Source organism: Gymnogyps californianus, chromosome 27, assembly GCF_018139145.2.
Source record: "Gymnogyps californianus isolate 813 chromosome 27, ASM1813914v2, whole genome shotgun sequence".
Classification (NCBI taxonomy): domain Eukaryota; kingdom Metazoa; phylum Chordata; class Aves; order Accipitriformes; family Cathartidae; genus Gymnogyps; species Gymnogyps californianus.
In genome coordinates this window covers 6,293,846-6,313,525 of record NC_059497.1, presented here as the reverse complement: position 1 = coordinate 6,313,525, position 19,680 = coordinate 6,293,846, and the positions used below count along the sequence as shown (strand labels likewise).

At 57.1% G+C, this 19,680-nt stretch overlaps 2 protein-coding genes across 2 annotated transcripts in view; both read left to right on the top strand.

The window, feature by feature from the left end:
* The window catches only part of LOC127026358 (guanine nucleotide-binding protein G(i) subunit alpha-3), a 378,524-nt gene that overhangs the window by 45,408 nt on the left and 313,436 nt on the right, over positions 1–19,680 (top strand). The window lies entirely within an intron of this gene.
* The window catches only part of PPFIA4 (PTPRF interacting protein alpha 4), a 31,656-nt gene continuing 25,346 nt past the window's right edge, over positions 13,371–19,680 (top strand). The window contains exon 1 of the mRNA XM_050911188.1: positions 13,371–13,607. Coding sequence (XP_050767145.1) covers positions 13,371–13,607 — 237 coding nt within the window. The remainder of the gene's footprint in view (positions 13,608–19,680) is intronic.

Genomic DNA, 19,680 nt, shown 5'->3' with positions numbered 1-19,680 from the left:
GCCCAAGGTCCAAAATTGTGTCGTAAAGAAGCCAGAAATTTAAAGCTGTCTGCAAAAATGGTCACTAAACCTTCTAGAAAATGTTGGCTCAGCTGCTGTGCTTGAGTTGTGTGTGAAGAGGGACTCCCAACCCCATGGGTGTCCTGTTGGCTTGTGAGCTTTAATATACTGCTTGCTTTTAATAGGGTGGGCGCACGACATGGTCATCTCAGGCAGCAGATGTGTTGCCAACGCATTGGGTCATCCCCTTCCCTTCATCCCCCCTCCAGGGATTTTAAGGTTTCCTGGCCACCACATTTTTGAGTGCCCACAGGAGCACTGCTCAGATGGAGGGACCAGGATGGAAACCACCGCGCCTGTGTCTCTTCCAGCCAGTCGTGCACAAATGTAATTACCTACATTTAATTTCTTTGAAAGCCTGCTGAGCTGCAGACGCGGTTCCCCCTTCTCCTGGTGATGTCTCACATGGATCGGCCAAATCCTGCTCTCACCTCCTCCTGGGGTGGTTCGGGAGATTGCCCCTGGCGCCAGTGCTGTGGCCACTTGCCACAACTCAGTGTGTGCAGGAGCTCCTCGAAGTGCTGGGGGGGGTTGCAAAGTGCTGTGTCGAGGGGCTTTGTGCCGATGGGCGTAACGGGGGCGGATGCTTCTTGGACGCACTTTGGAGGTGATGGACGGAAACACGGGCCAGGCTCGATGATGGCATGGTTGGGGCCACCACCTTTGTAGTCTTCTTGGGTGAGCTGGGCATGGCCATGGGACCTTGCGGGAAGCACAGTGGGGACAAGGGCACGAGCTCCGGGGCTCTCTGTACCAGGCACGGGGCTTTGCCCGGGGTGCACTGGGTGCTGCCGGCAAGGACACAGAGCTCACTGCATTAGCTTAGCTCCATGGAGCTGACATTTTAAGAGGGAACGAGTTGGAAATTGAGCTGAACTAATGCCCAGCGCTGCTTTTTGTGACGATAAATGCTCAGATGAGAGCTCTGCTGACTGACACAGAGAAGAGCTGCCACCCCACTGCAAACCATGACACTCCCCACACTTTCTGGAGCAATTTTGTGTTAGATCCCTCAATTTGAAGCTTGCGCTGTTTTTTCAAATCCCCCAAACCAAGAGAACAGTGCTGGGGCACTGTATTTCCTCTGGCTGGTCTCTCTGCTTATCCAGCGCTGTGCTGAGCATCCCTAGATCGGGTGCTGGTGCAGAGGAACAAGGATGAAGGCAATGCTGGGCATGCACCATTGGGACTGTGGCAAGCAGGATGGGTGCCGGGATCACCGAATGGGCATGGATAGCATGGAGCATGCTCACTTATCCCTGGATGCCCTGTAAGTGCCAGCACATTCGCTGGCCTCTTCGGGGACATCTTAAGGGGACGGTTGCCCTGTGGCACCCCCGTCCCTCTCCACTGATACACCCAGGCTCCCAGCTGGGATGGGAACGCCATCCCCGGCGGCTCAGGTGCCCTGGGACCATACTGGGTAAGGAGCTGGCTGGTGTCTGTGGCTCCTCTGCCCTCCAGGCCCACCCAGTCCTGCTCTGCCTGCCTGGGCTGCAGGAGGTGGCCTTTCTGCCCCATAAGCCATGGGGGTGATTAGCTGGGGTACGGGGGTGCTAGTTAATGAAGAGAGAGGGGAAGGAGGGGGCTGGTGGAGCTGGGCAAAGCCCTCGGGGGCTCTGCTCAAAGCTCCCTGCTGGGCCTAATGCAGCTCGTGACATTCACAAAAAGCTTGATTTATTCTTCCTGATCTTCTCCAGTACTTGGGATCTCTAGAGGGAACTGGACTTCTGCGTCCCTTATATCTTCCTTGTGGACTATATCTAGGAGGAATGAGCTCCAGATGGAGCTTTTTCCATGGCAGGGTATTTTTGAGGTGCTCTCTGTGGTTTCTCTGATGGCTAATACGGGTTGAGCTAATTCCACCATTCTCCTAAAGGGAGACAACTTGGATTTTCCTTCTCAACTCAGTTCTCAAAGGACAGCATCTTCAGGACCTCCGCCTCACTGGCGCAGTGAGCTGGGAACATAGTCCTCTGCTTCATGGTGTTTGGGGCTGTGCAGGGGCAGAGTCTCCACCAAAAACTCCTTCTTGCAAGAAACAAGGCTTAAAATGCAAGACAAATGCAGGAGAAGCCTTCCTGCAGCGCTGTCCAGCCGAGGCCGGCACTTGGCACTTTCCTGCTGCTATGGCTGGAGGCTGTGTGCTGGGCGAGCTTCATCTGCGGGCTAATTTTGCATAACGAAGAGTTTGGGTTGAAGATGTAGACTTGCTTAATGCGGGTTAGACAGAAGCAGACAGATCTAGTGTCTGCGCCTTGCCCCCGGCCGCCTTTTAAATGTCACTGTCCTCAGATGTCCCTGCATGGCTGCTTCTGCCATGCCATGCCATGTCCTGTCGCTTGCCATGAACCACAGGGATGAGACACCGGGAGCTGACACCCGGCTGCCTGGGCCCTCGCAGGCACCCGGGCACCATGGGGGCGGCAGCAGGGTTATTCCAGCCTGGGCTGGGGGTGGACAGGGGCCGTGCTGCAGTTTGTCTCCATCTCTGCCTGCTCCTTACCGGGACCAGTCCTGCCTTCTGTGCTCCTCTGCCGGCTTCATCCACCCCTTCCAAACCATGTAGGGGGCAGCCGAGATGCCAAAGGACCACGACTTGGCCAGGGAAGGTTGTGGTTATCCCCGGTATGAGGATGCTTGGGAGGAAGAGCAGGTTTCGACCAGGCGGAGATTTAACCCCACAATCCTGCCTTTCCCTACACGGAGCTGAGCAACCGCAGCTCTCAGATCCCATCCACCCACCCATGTGTCCCAGTAGGGGTGGAGATGCACGGGGTATGTCTGGGTTTTTTTCCCCGTGGATGTTGCAGAGCTGTCCTGGTACTGGATCTGGCTCGATCATCCTCGGAGCCTGACTGCACGGAGCCGAGAATCCCGCTGGTATCCCGCTCCCCACCAAGGCGTGTCTGCAGCTGGGCGAAAGCTGTTTAGTAATTAGCTGCGCCGTCAGCAAAGGGATTAAATAACTTGCTAAAGTTACTTCGCACAAGGAAGGGAAAGCAGAAGGGATGAATACAAGGGGGAACCTCCCCACACATCTCTTGAGTTACCAAAACCATCCAAGTTGCCTCTCGTTGGGGTCATCCAATGCCCAAGCCGAGATGTCACTGCTCTTCTTGAATAGGAAGGACTAAAACCTCCTGTGTTTTGGGAGGATGGAGGAAAACGATGTCCTGATGCATCTGGGGAGCCCCTGGATTGTCTGCAGGTGGAATGGGGAGCACGAGGAGGGCTTGGGGCCCAGGTCTCACCGCCGCTATCTCTGCTTGCGTGCTGAAGTGGTCGATGGTGAATTGCTGAGCTCTGGAGGCCTCCCCATGGTGTGGGTTGTGCTCCAGGACCATTGCTTTTCCCTTTCAGGTTGTGTTGGCTGCGAAACCGCCCTGAGTGTGATGCAGGGACGTGTTTCTGAGTCTGGCGCGGTCCAAACTGGAGCCAGCAGCACTAGGCATTTCCCTGGTCTGTCCTCTATGGCTCTGAATACCCTCTAATACTTCCCAAATTTCACATTGAAAGCCCAGTCTGCCTCTCCTCTGGCTCTCCGAATTACCTCCCTGGGCTCTTCCTCAACACCACTCAAAATCTGTGGTCCGGTGAAGGATAGTGGCAAAATGTTTAAGACCTGCCCAAGCGGGGTGCTGCTCTGGACCCTGGGGAGCTCACTGAGCCGCTTTCCCTTTCCACCGTTCATGGAGTTGGCGGCCAAATTTTATAACGGGACATGGGCAGATGTGCAGCAGATGTGTGGGAGCGATTATTCTTGCTGAGGCTCGTTGCACGGAGGGCCGTGCTCAGGGTGTGGATGATGCTCCTGGGTGCGGAAGAGATGCCAGCGAGCTGAGCGATGCGGTGGAAACCCTGGATCTTGGGCAGACGAGGCATGCAGGCTGCTTAGGGCGAGCGGCCGCTGCGTTAGGATGCACATGGTGTTTGCCGTGGGGTTTCTTTACAAGCAGCAGCCTCCCGTGTGCCCCGGGTTGGGTGCAGAAGCCCGAGCTGCCTGCTGTAATGTGGGTACCGGGGCCCGGGTGGGTGAAGAGGCACCTCTGCATCTTTTCACGGGGCTTGGGTGCACCCGCGGTGCAGATTTCAGCAGCCCCCCTTCGTGCTGGCGACTCTTCCCCCGTCGCTGAATAAATTAGCACCAGCAAGTGCTCGCGGTGTGTGACTAAAGCAGGGCAGGGGCTGGTTTGGCAGCGAGGAGGAGGGCCCCCAGCTCCGGGGCGTCAGGCTCCCAGATGAAATAACTCCTCATCAAAAGTGTCATGGGGGTGGGAGGGATGTACCCATAGCAAAATCTTAAGTGAAATCATGGAAAATCACCAGCCATCCCTCCAAGTCTCAGCAACGATTGAAGTTAAGCGCTGCTAGTGGGGAAACTGAGGCACAAAACCTCACCTTCCCAAAGGTGAGGAGACTTTTGCAGTGATGCTGCCTTTGTGACAAGCGCACGGTTTTCTCCCCATGGTTGTAGACTGCTTCCCTGTGCCTTGTTCCCTCTCCAAAGAGTCTGCATCCACCTTGGGCTGGAAACCAGCCCGATTGCTGGGATCCCAGTGCTCACTTTCACTTGCAGATTCATCTAGGGGCTGGTTCACCTCGACATGTTGCTTCTAGAAGAGCCGTGGCGATTGCATTTCGTGCTGCTGCTTGTTTAAACTAACCTTGAATGAAGCAGAAGTCAAAGGCTTTGTCCTAACAGAGCAAAGGACGTAGGGTTTGGTTGCAAAGTTATAGAAAAAAAGGATGAAACAGCCGCGTGCACGCACAGGGACGGTGAGCGGACCAGCTATTGAAAAAGGAAATGATTGTAACCAGCGTTGTGGCTTTTTTGCGTCAGGTCGGTTGCTGTTAATACCCCTCCTTGTGTCTGTGGATGGATCTGAGTGCAGACCACATCCCGGAAGAGGGATGTGAGCTCCGTGTCATGCATCAGGCGCATCCTTCTCCTCCCTTCCAGGGAGTGTGGCTCGCAGCACAAAGTGGTTTCCCAACTGCTCACCCATTGAAGGAATCGGTATTTCTCCGGCATTGCCAGCAGTCCTGTAGTTTCAGCGATGCTGCCAGGTTTTTGTGGAAATCCACTACAAAACGTTAGCGGTGCAGGTGACTGGAGTGGGATTGTGGTGACAGGATTTGGGGGTTTTGGTTTGCGCTTCTAATGGTTTGGGGTAACCCCTTCTGCCTGCTGGGGCAGGTCTGCAGCAGGGTGAAATCCAGCTCATGGGCTTGTTACGGGGACCATATTCCCTTGCTTCACCAGCACGCTGGCTGGGCTCCCGCGTGAGCTCCTGGCCACACTGGGATCCTCACAGGTTTACCAGCAACTTCAGACCTGTCGTCCTCTCCCCTCAGTCGTGTTTTTGGCTGTTGCAAACCCGGAGATGAAGTCTGAAGGTGAGCCTGGGCTTGCTGAGTCTCTTGGCCAGGCTTTGGGATCCTACTTGTCAGCGGGATCATCCAGTTTGGAGCCCCTCCAAGGCTCATTCCCGTCTGTCATCTTACCCCAAAGTGCAAAGGCAGGAGGTTTGCGTGTTGGTGTGTCTACCCCAGCAGTCCCTTCCTGTGCCAGATTCCTCCTTGCAATAAACTGAGATTATGCCTTTCTCTGGGGTCAGTTGAGGACACTTAGCCCATTTTGGAAATGGGGAAACTGAGTCAGGAACCATAACACGACCGATACAACACTCTCTGAGGGGTGACACGGTCCTGTAAATTGGCATACATGACCGAGTTTAGGTGCCAGCCCCTGGTAGGGGTGTTCACCGTCCTCCGCACTGTGCGCCCCGTATCCGCGCTGGAGGACCCGGCAGAGATTTCGGCTCATCGTCTGACGAGCTTTTTGTTGTGGAGCAATTGTGTTTCTGCACAATGGCAAGGAGCAGGTGGCTTTCTGAAAATACCCACTGGAAGTTGTGTGTAATGCCTCCCCTCCCACTGGGAACTATAAATATCGGTTGAATACTAACACTTACTTCTCCCTGCAAAGAAACAGCCAGATCTGGACATTTTTCCTCCCAGTTTCTCCTCTGGCTTAACGGAGTGAGCAAGGGCTGAGGATGGGAACCACTTTTTGGTTTTGGAGCAAGCCTTTGGCGCAGAAGCGTGCCCATTAAGGTAAGATATTGGGAGTAGCTGTCTTTTATTGCTTGCTGTGTCCTCTGTCCCCATGCTTTAGGGGCACCCGCTGCTTCCCTGCCACCTCTGAGACAGGTCAAAAACCTGGAGACGCTGCCCAAATGTCCTGTCTTGCCAGGATTGCATCTCCAGCAAGGGACAAGTTGGGCATTGTCCCCTGGGGAGTGAAGGACACGTTGCTGCAGGTGAGGGGACCCGAGGTGACTTTCCGGGCCTGGATGGGAGAGGAGGCACATCTTTTCTCAGGTCTCGATCACATCCATAGCGCAGATCTCCGCAGCGGTGACTCTCCCTCTGCGAATCCATTTCACCCTTTAGTATGTGAATCTAATCCTGTGCCGCTAAAAATTGGCACCTTATTTCTAGCCAGAATGCCTCATTTCCCTTATTATCCCTGGGTGTCCTGGCCACGGGCTGTCCCTGGCATCAGCCGGGTACCATCTGCGCCGGTACCCTGCCGTTGACGGGGCTGCGTTAGGGAATGTGGAAGCACCATCACCATATGGGCCCTATGGTAAATTGGATCTTCCTTGTCCTTCTCAGGGGACAAGGGGTCCCCAGAGGCCACAGTGCATCCCGGGAGTGAATGAAGGACTCAGGAGAGATGCTGGGATGAGGCTGTATCTGCCAATTGGTTTTCTTACTGAAATGCAGCTTTTTCCCCATGGATCGCCCAGGATGGAGAAGCCAGGGTGCTTCAGCTTGCAGACAGGGCTGCTCAGGTCCAGGCTTGTAAAACTGGAAGAAACCTGTGGAGTATATAGATAGGGGTCTGTGCCCAAGCACGGGGGACAGAGGGAGGAAAGAAAGGACGGAGAGGGGCCCTCGGGGTCTGTGGGGCTGTAGAGAGGGATGGAGCAGCTCCTGGCACACGTGGAGCTCAGCTGGCCGTCTCTGATGCAGACAAGCCTCATCCAGACACCATGGCATGAGCAGCAGCTCTCCTGCGGTCTCAGGGCAGAAACACCTTGGGAGGTGAAATCTCAGCCCGTGACCCGCACGAGCGTGTGGCAAAGGCATCTCCGAGACTTGCCACGGGTGAAGATTTCCATTTCTAGGCTCTGCGCTTAAAATGGCAATTTCCACTGTTGAGCCAGGGCACTTCAGCATCCTCTTTGTCTTGTGCGCGGGAATAATCTCAGTTTTCTCAGCCTCTAATTACCACGTCTCCCACCGAGGGTAAAATGGAAAGCAGGCTCCATGGGTTGGTGGAGATGTTGAGGATTCTCCTGCTCTGACATCCGCAAGCCATTCAACGGCTCGGTGGGTCAGGACTGACCTTTTCCAGGGCAGACCCAGGGGACCGGTGGCTCAACATGTCCTGGCTGCTCCAAAGTGGTGTCTGACTTCAACAAGGGTGGGAAGGACTTACGCCGGGACATGGCTCCATCTGCAGGAACAGCGATTGGGATAAGCTTGCTGGAAACGTCAGGATACGATACTTTTGCAGCCTGTCCGTGTAATCACGTTTAACGCAGAATCACAAGGAAAAGGCAAAAAAAGAAGTCCTGCAAGGAAAAACCAACAGCAAAAGGGCATCACCCTTCTTCCTCCTCCTGGGTCTGGCTGGGAAGGGGTCAGCGTGGGACACTGGGACCCCGTCTTCGGACGGTTCGCCAGAGGGGAAGCCGTCCTCGCGCCGGTGAGCTGCAAGCAACGGGTACTGGTGTGGGCTCTGCCGCCCTGACTGCGCTGCTCTTTTGAGGCCAGGTTGGGCGGCTGACGGGGATTTTCTAGGAGCAGAAAAGATCAAACTGACGTTTTTATGGGATGATCAATCTCCGCGAGCTTGTTGCCTCCGAGGTGCATGTTAAACCCTCTTTGCCAGCTGCCTGCTGGGTTGATGATCTTGCTGACAGAGCCATGGAGGTTTTTTTTCTTTCTCTTGTCAGGGCTGAGATGAAAGTGAAGTTGTTCAGGGAAAAAATGCAAGCCTGTCTCTGCCTTGGTGCACAGGCGGGTTTGTGTGTGGATAAATGCTGGGTGTACTTCTCGCCCTGGTGGAAAAGGGAAAGGCAGGGTGCTCCCTGGGACCGAGCATCCCGCAGGCAGCTTGGCTCGCTACGGAGTCGTGCCGAGCAAATAATCAGCTCAAGGGCAAAAAAAGCCCCTCTGCTCTCCATCAGCTGCTCCATGTCTGGGCACCGTCGTTGCAAACCGGCCTCTCCAAGCGGGCAGCGCGTGACTGTGCTGTTTTCCATCCCAAAGAGTGGGGAAAGCATCATTTTGGGGGGGGAAGGGATAGTAAAGCCAGCACGTTTTCACTGGCAACAAACCTGCTTCCAGCAAGTCTGTGCCTGGCAGCCCCGTGGGACTAAAAATACCCAGCAAAGGGCTAGAGCTGCACAGTGTCTGTTTTCTCAGCTCACCAGCTGTCTCCTCGCATCCTCACTCCTCTACCCAATGATTATCCCATCAGTTAAGGCCCTCTAAACCCGGGCAGTAGCATTTATGTAGTTTTACCAGATACAGTTGAAAGGTTGAGATTCACAGGCAGCGTTTTGCTGCTAATTGCGAGCAAGCTCAGACCCCTCCGACATCCAGTGCCGAAGGGCTGCTTTCGGTCTGCCCTCGCTGCTGCTAAAGTCACTGGCAAAGTGTGTGATGTGTTTGGGCTGTCGTCCACACTGACATCCCCAAGGTCCTTAAAAGTGACTGGTTGGACGTGCAGGTCTGCCTAAGAAATGCTGAGCTTCGCTATGCGGGGATGGCATCTTGTGTATGCAAGCGCCAGCTGGGCTCCCGGGGGAAGAGGTGCGTGGGAATGGGTGATTTTCTGTTGCTTTTAGAGAACGGAGAAAATCCCAAGGTTTGAGGTGGTACAGAAATGAGGGGATGCTCGTGTCGAAGGGAGCTGACCCTAGGCAGGAGCTTCCTGCACACGTGTCCCTGCACAGCCCTGCACGTTCCTCCTCGTGTGCACGTCCCTGCATGCGTGGACGTTGCTGCATGTGTGCATGTCCCTGCGTGTGCGCACACCCCTGCACGCTCATCCGTGCCTGTTGCTCGCCGAACACACTTCCCGCTCCAAAAGGCTTGAAGACAGCAGGTATCAAACCCAGCCTGGTCCTGGCTTCCTCACTTGGCATCACGAATAAAACCTTTGCAACCACCCTGGCCCCAGATGATGGTCCTTCCCATTAGCTGGCCAACTCCTGGGCCTTGTGGTTTTGCTGTTGCTTTGATTTGGCAGTGAAAGCTGCTGTGGTTGAATCCAGAAATAATCGCTCCCGAGTGCATGGGGTAGGAGAGTTGCCTGGTGGTTGTTGGTGGAACGGCTCTGCGACGGGGACGCTAGAGGCAGCTCAGTGTCTGTCCGTAGCAGTTATGGATGTGGACGGTGCCTCCGCAGTGCAGGGAGTTTTCCACTCTTGGAGTCTGCCGTGGTTTCAGCCAGGAGGTGGGCACACGTGGCTGAATTGTTTCCAGAGCCATGCTTGGAGGTGGCAGAGCATCAGCCTGGATTTACCTGCCAAGGACCCGCTGGCAGAAGGATGCTCACAGTGCAGCAGTGTCATGGGGAGTGCGGAGAGCCCTGAAAGCCCTGGGCTGGCTGCCCACCACCTGCCTGGGGGCTTCAGGCCAGGATGAGGGGGGCTTTGGCTGCTCTTTGTGGTGGTAGGAAGTCTCATCCCTGCTTGTAGTGGTTCTCCAGCTGCAGAGGATTGTAGCAGCTCTCCTTGCCTTACGCCACGGTGTGTATCCTCCATAGCACCCATGCCTGGTGGCCCGGGATGCAAGGGGAGAATGTCACCATCCTCCAATGAAGACATCCCCCAAGCTCTCGGCATGGAGGAACTTTGAGTCACTAAGCGTTGCCTTGTCCTGGACAGACAGTTTTATGCTGTATCACGTCTTTGCTGAGCCTGCTCAGGAGGACAGAGCACAGATGCTTTTGGGGACCAGTGAGATGGGATGAGTTCATCCTGGACCAGCATCGGTGCTGTGCAAGGTCCCCGTGATCCTGTTATCACCCTCCCCAGGCTGAGGTGTCAGGCTGTGCTTATCACCCCCAGTCTCCTTTCACAAGCACAGCAGATATAACAAGATATAACTGTGTACAGGAGCAGGTTGCGGTGAAGCAAAGTAGCATGTGGGCTTACCCAAATCTCCCAAGCAGCCGTGCACGAGCTCAACCGTGGGGGAAGCAAAAAGAAAATTAGCCCTTGGGTGATGCATGGGGTAAATCTGTGCCTCCTCCTGCACTGTGTGGGTCCAGCCCCTTGGATTACCTCCACGGGGTGTGGGAAGCTGCCACGGCCCTGCTGGGACTGGCATCTGCAGAGTCTGCTCGTGGTAAGCGAGTCTGTCCTTTGCAGCTGGGATAAATTTCCATCCCATCATTGCTCCCGTCAGATTTATGTCTTGGCCATTTCCTGCAGCATTTCCCCTCGCTGAGTGCCTGCAGGGCTCTTCCTTCCGTGCCTTGATTGATATGTCTTAATTCACCTGCTAATTCATTCAATTCCTCGCCAACAGCCGAGGTGGGGATGTGGCCACATGGCTGATTTTGCCATTCACGTCACACTCGGGAGCTGTCTGGCTTTCCACGGCGTGGACATACTTTCTTCATGCTCATCCCACAAGCAGAGGCACAGCGGTGAAATGGTGCGTGGAAGTCACGTCATTTGGGTTTTGCACTCAAATTAATAGGGCTTAGCCCTGGGGTAAGGCTAATTTCTGCTCTTCTTGGCCCCGAGTCTCCCTAGAGCCTGGGGCATCTGCCCTCCACGTGTGCTCGTGTGTGGGTACCACTGGGGCTGCTAATTAGGTGAAGAAGGACTGGAAAACATTTTACCTGCTTAATTATGGGGACAAGACTCATGTCCAACTCAACCCACGGAGAGCAGGGGGCTGGAATGGTCCCTCGCTCTATGCCTTTTCTTCCACCAGCCTCCTTTTTGCAGGGATGCTGCGGGGATGGGATGTCCTCAGTGCACAGTTATCCCAGTCATCCATGTCCCAACAGCCAGGAAGGAGCGTGAACAAGCCTGAAACATTCAGGACAGCGTTACATGCCCATAACAGCTTTTATCCCACTTGAGGAACGCAACTTAAATCTGTAAAGGGGGAGGAGGTCGGGCAGCCACCTGCGGGACAACCCTGTCCCATGTCCCCAGCGTGCAGGAGCCGACTTTCAGCATAACACACTGGATGCACATTGAGGGGCTGGTGCTTTTGCCAGAGCTTCTCTATTTTTAGAGGTTTTTTTGTGTCAAACTTCCCATCAGCTGGTGAGCCAATGTCATCCCAAGAACGGAGCTACGGTTCCCCCCCGGCCCCGGCAGCGTGTGTCTGCACGTCTGGGTGTGCACAAAAGCATCTCCTTACGCACGCCGCCTTTGAACGGGGGAGAAGTGCCCCGCTGTGCCGCCGAGCTGTTTGAGACACGAGCTTTTATTCCAGTCCAAAGGGCCAGAACAGGCTGATCTGGCCCATGACTGCGTGCAGGTCCTTTTTGTCCGTGTGCGTATGTTGGTTTGAAAGGGGAGTGATACGAGGATATTCAGACCTATCCTTGAGCATTCTATGTGCTGTAAAGATTTAAAAACTTAAGCAGGACTGCCCCATAACCGGCATTAGACCAGGGGCCCTCGCCCGGAGCTTGCCAAGTTGTGTTTTGCTGTTCGGCTCGAGTCCTGCCCATGGTTTGTCCCCTTGCAGACAAAGCCTGGCAAAGATGGTGATAAGGTGATGGGCAGGTCCCCAGGGCGGCTGGGGTGACAGCAGCATGCCGACCCTCGCTGTCGGAGACCCTCGTCCAGCTGTAGTGGGCTGAAGCTCACCCAAAGGGCTGCGTCAGTAGAAATCCCCGTCTGGCACTTTGCCTACGACAGTTTTGGGCTGCAGAAGTGGAGGCGAGGCTGCGGGTACCAGCATCGCCCCCGGGGCCAAGTCCCCAGGTCCAGCCGTGCTTTAATCCAGCTTAAATACAGGGTGCTGCCCAAATTGGTGGCTCTGCCTCTCCCCTCCAGCCTCTTGTCCCTGGCACCGGCTGGGGAACAGTGCTTGTGCTTGGGCAGTAATTCAGGGATGCTGCTGCCTCCATCCCCTGGGTAGAGGTTTGACCAACGGAAGATGCGCTGAAGTTCGGTTATCACTGAACGGCCGGTCCCACCGTATCTGTCCCCGTTGGTGCCACAGGGAGAGGGGGGGTGAACATTAATCTGATCATTCAACTCATTTGTTGCTGCGACTTCATGCCAGGTTTGGGCCAAACTCAGGTTTGAGCCTGATTTTCTGCAAACGGAGAGTTTCTGCGGCTGGAGGACACTTGGGCCACAGGGTCCCTCGGCAGCCAGGCACTCTGCAGTGGGGACGGGATCCTGGCCCAGGATATGTGAATGCCAAAGACGATTGCAGGATTTTGGGTCCTGGGGATGCTGTTCCCTGCAGCTTGGTACCATCCTGGATGCAGCGTAGTGACCGCATGCGTGCAGGGTGGTACAACCTGACACAGCCCGTTCCTGTGGGTGCTGAGCCCATCTGTTGCAGCCCTCCAGGGTTTGATGGGGGGCAAAGGGTGCTAGGCAGGTGGCCTGGGCATTTTGGGGGCAGCAGGAGGGATTTGATCTCTGTCCCCCTCTCCTGTAGGTCACCGCTGTGTGTTTGAAGAGCTGTGATGCCAAACGGAGACACATTCCCACATCAGCAGTGACCATCTCATCCAGCCTTGGGCAGAACAGCCCACCGTCACCAGAAGACTCCTCAGCATGCCCGAGCAGCCCAAATATCCCCCGGACCCTCCCTGTGCTGCTGCCAGCTTGGGCTCCCTGTTGGGACGAGTCCTCAAGGGTCGCTTTGTCCCCCTCTGAACACCCCCATGGCTCACTGATGCTGCAGCCCCTCCGAAAGGCAGCAGAGAGGTGACACAAGGGACCCTGGCAGTGACAAGCAGCCAAGCAGGGGGATTTAAGACTGCGAGGGCCCTGTCGGTGCCAAGGACGTCCCTCCATCCCCGCCGGAGTGATGCCAGCTTCTGCTTAGCACTCAAGAAGAAGGGATGGGGGATCCCCCCCACCTTCACCACCCCATTGCCCCCTCCCGTGCTGGCTCCCCTGACCCGCGGGAGCCTGTAGCAATGTGATCAGGGCCCCGTGGCTCAACAGCACCCACCACCCGCCCCACCGGGCACCTTCAAGACCCTCGCCCACCCGTCGCACCCCGCCATGATGTGCGAGGTGATGCCCACCATCAGCGAGGGGGACCCTCTGGGTCCCCCACAGGGCTCCGAGGCGGATGCCGACTTCGAGCAGCTGATGGTGAACATGCTGGACGAGAGGGACAAGCTGCTGGACACCCTGCGGGAGACCCGCGAGACGCTCTCTGTCACCCAGAGCCGCTTGCAGGAGACCCTACGGGAGCGTGACCAGCTCCAGAGGCAACTCAACTCGGCACTCCCACAGGTAAGGATCTGGCCCTGGGATGAGCGGGAGCCTTCCTTGAGGCATACGAGGGCGATCGGCCGCTTGGATGTGATTTTTAACTCATGCCTTTATGAAGGTCGACCTGGTGTGATAGCAGTGATGCTGCCGGGTGTGTTGCACCTCATGCCAATAGTAAAACCTGTAGGTTCTCCCAGGCCAAGCCACAACCAGCTCGGACATCTCTCCTTCTCCTCTGTACCCGTCGTTGGTTTGTGAGTCTGTGCGGGGAGGTGTGGGACTGCAATCCCCCCTGTTGCACAGGGGAATGGGTACGGAAAAGGGGCAAAACCTTCCCGAGGACACCCCAGGGTGACAGCGAGGCAGACGCAGAGCCTGTGCTCGGTCACTGGGGACAGCCCATTGGGGAACAGCGCTTGGGGAGCAGACGGCACATTTCGGGTAGCGGATCTGCCTTGCTGCCTCCAGCCAGCTCCTTGGGATGTCAGGAAGTTCTCAGTTTCATGAGTCCACACTGGCAATTACAGAGTCCCCAAATGGGGACATGAACCGTGTTCCTTCCGCACTGCTGGAGGGAAGCCCCCGCTCCCTGCCCCTTCTCTCGCCAGGAGCGCTCCTTTCCATCAGCCCCATCGCCTGGTGGGGCAATGGGACTTTCTTTGTCTCAGGCTTGGTCCTGAGAGGAGATGCTGGAGACAGAGCTGGGTGCAGAGTGGGGACTGGGACACTGCAATGCGCCCATTTGTTCCCTGAGCCGGAGCAGACGGGCAGCAGGCAGGGAGGCTGCCAGAGGTCTGTGCTCAGCGAGCAGCCCAGGGCGTGGGGAAATCAGGGCTTGCCATGGCTCCACTGGAGTTTCTGGCGTTGCTCTGCTCCCAGCTCCTCCTCCTGCAGGAACCCCTCCAGATACTCCAGAGACTTGGACTTGAGCTTGGCCTCCACAAACAAAGATGCTCAGGTCAGAAGAGGATGAGGTGGATCAGCGTCACAGGGCTGTGCAGGGTGGATCCGAGCTGCCCACCTTCCCTGCGGGGTCTTGTGGGGCAGCACACAGTGGCCCAGGGCCCAGACTTGGGGGAAGCAGGATTTGGGGGACTTTTGTACCGCTCCATTGTGGGTGTGATGTGGGGAGGAGCCCAGCAGCCAGGGGAAGCGGGAGGCTTCGAATGTTTATATCCATTCTGACTGTGCTGGTGCTGAGACCTCAGATCCTCCTTGCCTGGGTGCTGGGGTTTGGGGCACCCTAAGGAGACGGGAGATGACTAATGGATCAAAACTGGTGCCACAAGCCAGGACAGAGCTTGGGCTGGTGGCCGGCCAGCTCTCAGCATCCCTTCTCCACTCTGGACTGGGGAAAGCAGCTCGGGAGGAAGGCAGCCTGTGTCTCCGTGCATGGAGCTGGGCTGGTCCTGGCTCTGCCCAGGCTGCTGAAAGCAAAAAACCCAACAGTGCTTCCCCGGGAGCTCCTGGGGTCCCCACGGATGAGTTCCTCCCTGTCCTCAGAGAAGCACGGAGACGTACCCAAGTGTTGGGTGCAGGCAGGGCCACTACCACCTCTCATGTGCCGGGGGCTCGCGTCCCCTCTGCTCCCAGCTCCCCTGCCAGCACGCGCCGGAGAGAGCAAGCCAGGTCACCCTGAGCGCACGCTGCCCGCCCTGCCGCAGCCGCCTCGGATTAAGGGACCGCGCGGATTTAGTCTCCGCTCCTGCTCCAATAAAGGGTCCTCGGTGCCTCGGCACAGGCGGCGTGCAGACGGAGCAAACTGGGTCAGCGCAAAGGGACTCGGTGGCAGAGCTGCACCCACGAGCCCACTGGGTGCCCCCGCTCCAGCCGGGGCTGCCTCCGGCTCCCTGCACCGCGGCGAGGGATGTGATTAGGGCGGGCGGCAGATGGAGAATTTCCCTGAGCTCCCGCTGCCTCCCACTGCCCTGCCTGTCCCTGCGTGGGCAGGGGGGCTCTACGCGCGGGCACGGCGGCCCCCCGTGTCCGCTGTGCCTCTCGCCCTCGGGGCTGCACCGGCCGCCCTCGTGGGAGATGAGGGCTCGGCATGAACGCGGGGAGCAAACCCAAAGGCACTCACCAGCCCAATGGGATTAATCACAGCATGTGCATGTACCAGGTAAGCAGGATGCGGTGGGTCTCTTCCCCAGGGCACTGCGTGGGGGCATTCCACGGGCCTGTCCCATCCTCTTCCTCCTTCTCTGTGAGCCCTTTTGCCCAGCAGTTTACTGCAACGTGTCAGACCCCATTGGGACTGGATTCAAACTGGATTGCTTGAAGAAACCCTTTTTTGGGGGCAGAGTTGGGCACCCAGGCTCATCGGTTGCCACCCACGAGGCTGACAGCCCTTCCCCAGTGTCACCGAAGAGCCAAGCGCTGGCTGTGCGGAGGACGTGCTGCCTGGGGAGGTTGGGGTGGATGGTGGCTGGGGGACGTGGCACTCTGCATCCTTTCAGGGCACAGTGGCAGCTGGATGCCGCTGTGTCGGGACGGGATCCAGAGTGCCGGCAGAGCCATCGATGGGGCAGGCAGGGAATGTGTGTCTGGCGCAGATCCACGCGTGGGGCAAGCAGGAGATGTGCTTGTCCAGGGCAAACCCCTGCATGGGGCAGGCAGGGATGCTCCAGGGATGCTCCTGCCTGTAGCTCCCGTTCCCCCTTGCCCGTGCGGGGCTTGGTTGCCACGTGGCCAAGCCGTCCCCCCTCCCTAATCCATGGGGGCATCCCTCAGCCCCCAAAAGGCAGAACTCCAGGGCGATTTCGCGGGGAGACTAAGCTGCCTTAATGCTTCTTACATGATTTATTTATTCATGTGGGAGTGCTGAACGCAACTTAATCGGGCTGAAAGCTCTCGGTTCCAATCCCTCTGTCCTCCCTGCTTGTGCAGGGGGCATGCGGCCGAGGACCAAGCCCTGACCAGGGTCTGGGTGCTCTCAGCAGCGCCCTGGGGCCCTGGCATGGCTGCCAGCTCCCTCCTGCCTGGCCACTCAGCTCGGTTTCTCCTCTGCTCTCCTGGGTGGAGGTGCCAACCCGGGGATGCGACACGCAGGGCTCCGGTGTATCCAGATGTGTTCTGGTGCGGGGTCCTGCGTGGGATGGCACTCTTCCCCGTCTTGTCAGGGCTTGGGGGTTTGGCAGGAGTCCCTGTCCCCAGCTGTGTCAGTGGGAGAACAGGGTCCCAAATTTCACAGGGGCTCCTGTGCTGAGGGCTACCGATGGCCACGGAAACGCCCCGCAGTTCTTCCTTCCAGGCCCCGTTCTGCTGTGCCTTCACTGCCTCTTGGGGCTGCCTGGGGTGCTGAGAACCGGGCTTTTTGGGGTGGGCAGACCCCCTAAGATTCCTCGAGCTCCCTGGAGGTCCCCCAGGAGCTGAGGAGGGTCCTGGCATCGAACGATCACCCCAAATTCCTCCCATTTAACTTAAAAATATATCTGGAGTTAACACTTGCAAAAAGCAGCATGAAAATAGGAACCTCAGCAGCTCCAGGCGAGGGGAAGACACCCACTGGGTAAGACCTTTAAAGTGTCTCAAGATTTTGGGGAAGGATGGAGGGATCTGGCGGCTCAGTGTTGAACCATTGTTGCTGGTCACGCTCCCACAAGACCAGGGCACTGAGATGTTGGATTCCTGCTTGCTTGGCTGCACAGTGCTCCTCCCCGAGCAATCCGGGCTGGAAATATGCATTGTGACCGCATGTTGAGAAGGGAGGACACCAATTCCCCATGGCTGGTCCCCACAGAGTTGCGGTGCTGTAGCTGAGAGGTCTGGGACGTGCCACCGCACTGCTCAGTGCCGAGGGTGGGGAATGGTCGAAGCCCTGGGTTTACCCGGCAGGATTTAATCTTTGTAATCCCATGCTACACACTGCTGGGGTTGTGTTTATCCCCTCGACTGTGACTTAGGGCTTTCTTGTAATTCTGCACCGCTCCTGGGACAGCAAGGAGAAACCGGGGTGGTGGGTCTGCCAACTCCGAGCGTGGACAGACAGACAGATGGGGCTCCATCCCTCGTGTGCCGAGTCAGCAGTGCTGATTTCCCGGCACGGGCATCCTTCCCACATCACCCTCTGTCGCACGCCTGGCCCATCAGGAGCAATCACTCCAATTAGGGGCTTTAAAATGCCATTAATCTCGCAACTGGAGCCATTTTGTTCCCGAGGCTCGGGTGCGTTGGAGCAGCGGCTGCACTCCTACCACAAACGGGGGAATTTTGCTCGCTTTGGTGCAATCTCACTGCGTCCTTGTCTGTGCTGCGGACGGCACGGGGACAGGCAGAAGATGGCTCTGGGCTGAGGACTTTTGCATTTCAGCTTTTTCATGCTACGAGCCTTCTCCCCCTGAGCTTCCTAAACCTCTCCTTGCTTTCCCAGCCATGTCCGTGTAGCTGGTTTCTGGCCTCCCTCCAGCTCTTCCCTGTGCCTTCCCCATTGATGCAGCCAAGGGCGAAAACCCCAAACCCCGAACATGCCTGGCGCTGACCGAAGATCCGAGCCCCAAGCCACAATGCCCCGTTTCAATACCTTGTGTGGTGCTCCGGGTCTCCCGCTCTGCTCTGACAGTGAAAATAGCATCCGTCCACCCTGCTCCCTCCTTCCCCGGGGGCCTGGGGCTGAGCCCAGCCAGTCATGCTTTGGGTGGTTTAGTTTTAACCCAAATTAGCCACTTCCCGGGCTGCTGGGCTTCTCACAGGGCTCCCGAGGACTCCCAAGGCTGTGTCTCATCATCCGTCCTTTCATTGAAGATCAGGCACCTCTCCTTCACTTTCTAATCCGTTTATAGGTGTCCCTGCTTAGTTTGAGAGCTTATCGGAGCCGGGGACAGGCGCCTCTGCTTCTCCTGGAAGAGTCCCGGCCGTGGCCAGGGCAGAGGAAAATCACCCGGCTCCTCTTTATCGCCACTTCGCTGGGACTTAGGGCAATGGCATACCTGCGGATGGGGGTGAAAGCTGCGCTCCACGGTGTGACACTGCAGCCGGGAGCTGGGGACAGCTTGTCCTCATGGTCCCCAAACTCGCCTGGTGCCCGCCAGTGGCCCAGAAGCAAGGTGGCAGTGCTAGGGCAGACCTCTGGCACAGCTGGGGCTGACGGAGGTAGCTACTGGGTGCTGGACTGATTTATTCCTATTTTTTTATTCCCAAGGCATCAAAATCAGGCTTGCAAGTGCCCCCAGCCCTGTGTACTCAGCTCACCCTTACTGCTGTCCTGTCTCGCTGCAGAGGTGTTGCTATTTTTGGTGGTAAATGCTCCTTTTTGCAGCTTTTCCCCAAGGAAGAACAGTTATCGTGGTCTCTTTTATTTGCTGTGGGATGCTCCAGGCCTGGCAGCCTTGCTGGGGCGCACGGCACAGGATCCGGCCAGCCATTCCTGGCAGGGTGGAGGGCTCGGAGAGGAGCACCCCGATGGGATAGGGTTGGGCAGGAGCTTTGGGAGTGGAGCCACCACCACGCTTTGACCGGCTGACCCGTGGATTTCATTGGGCTGGCTGGGGTGGGGGCTGCCTGTCTCTCTCCAGCGGATTTCTCTCTCTTTTAATCTCCTTGCCTTTCGGGATGAAAGCCTGATTGCGGGCACAATCTGTATAGCTTGGCCAGCCCGGGCGGGCTGTGCAGGCAGCGTGGGGTGAGAAGGGCTGAGCAGTGGCGATCGCTGTCCCAGCATGGCATCCCTCTTCCCTTGCTGCCTCCGATGCCTTGTCCTGTCCATCCCACGCTGCACGTAGCCCTGTTCACCCCAGCAGGGAGAGCATCCACGTCCACAAACCCAATTTCCCCTGCCAGCCATGGGGCAGAGCAAGAGGTTTCCACCCTTTGCAGATCTGGTGGCTTTGGATCCGCAGGGTCCCTGTCCCGATGCTGGGAGAGAGTCCCCAGCCAGCGTGTCACCCGCCGTTACAGCTTGGGCTGCTGAAAGACGTTCCTGGGGCCATCACGGCTGTGAGGATGCTTTTGCTGAGCTCCTTAAGCCTTGCTGCCTGTCTCTTGGCATATTGAGGGACTGGGGGAGTGACGTATCCCTAAATCTGAAGCAGCCAGCGGTGCATGGGCACCTCATCTGGCACCTCTCGCTGCCGCTCTCGCACACTTTCTGCTCACCGGC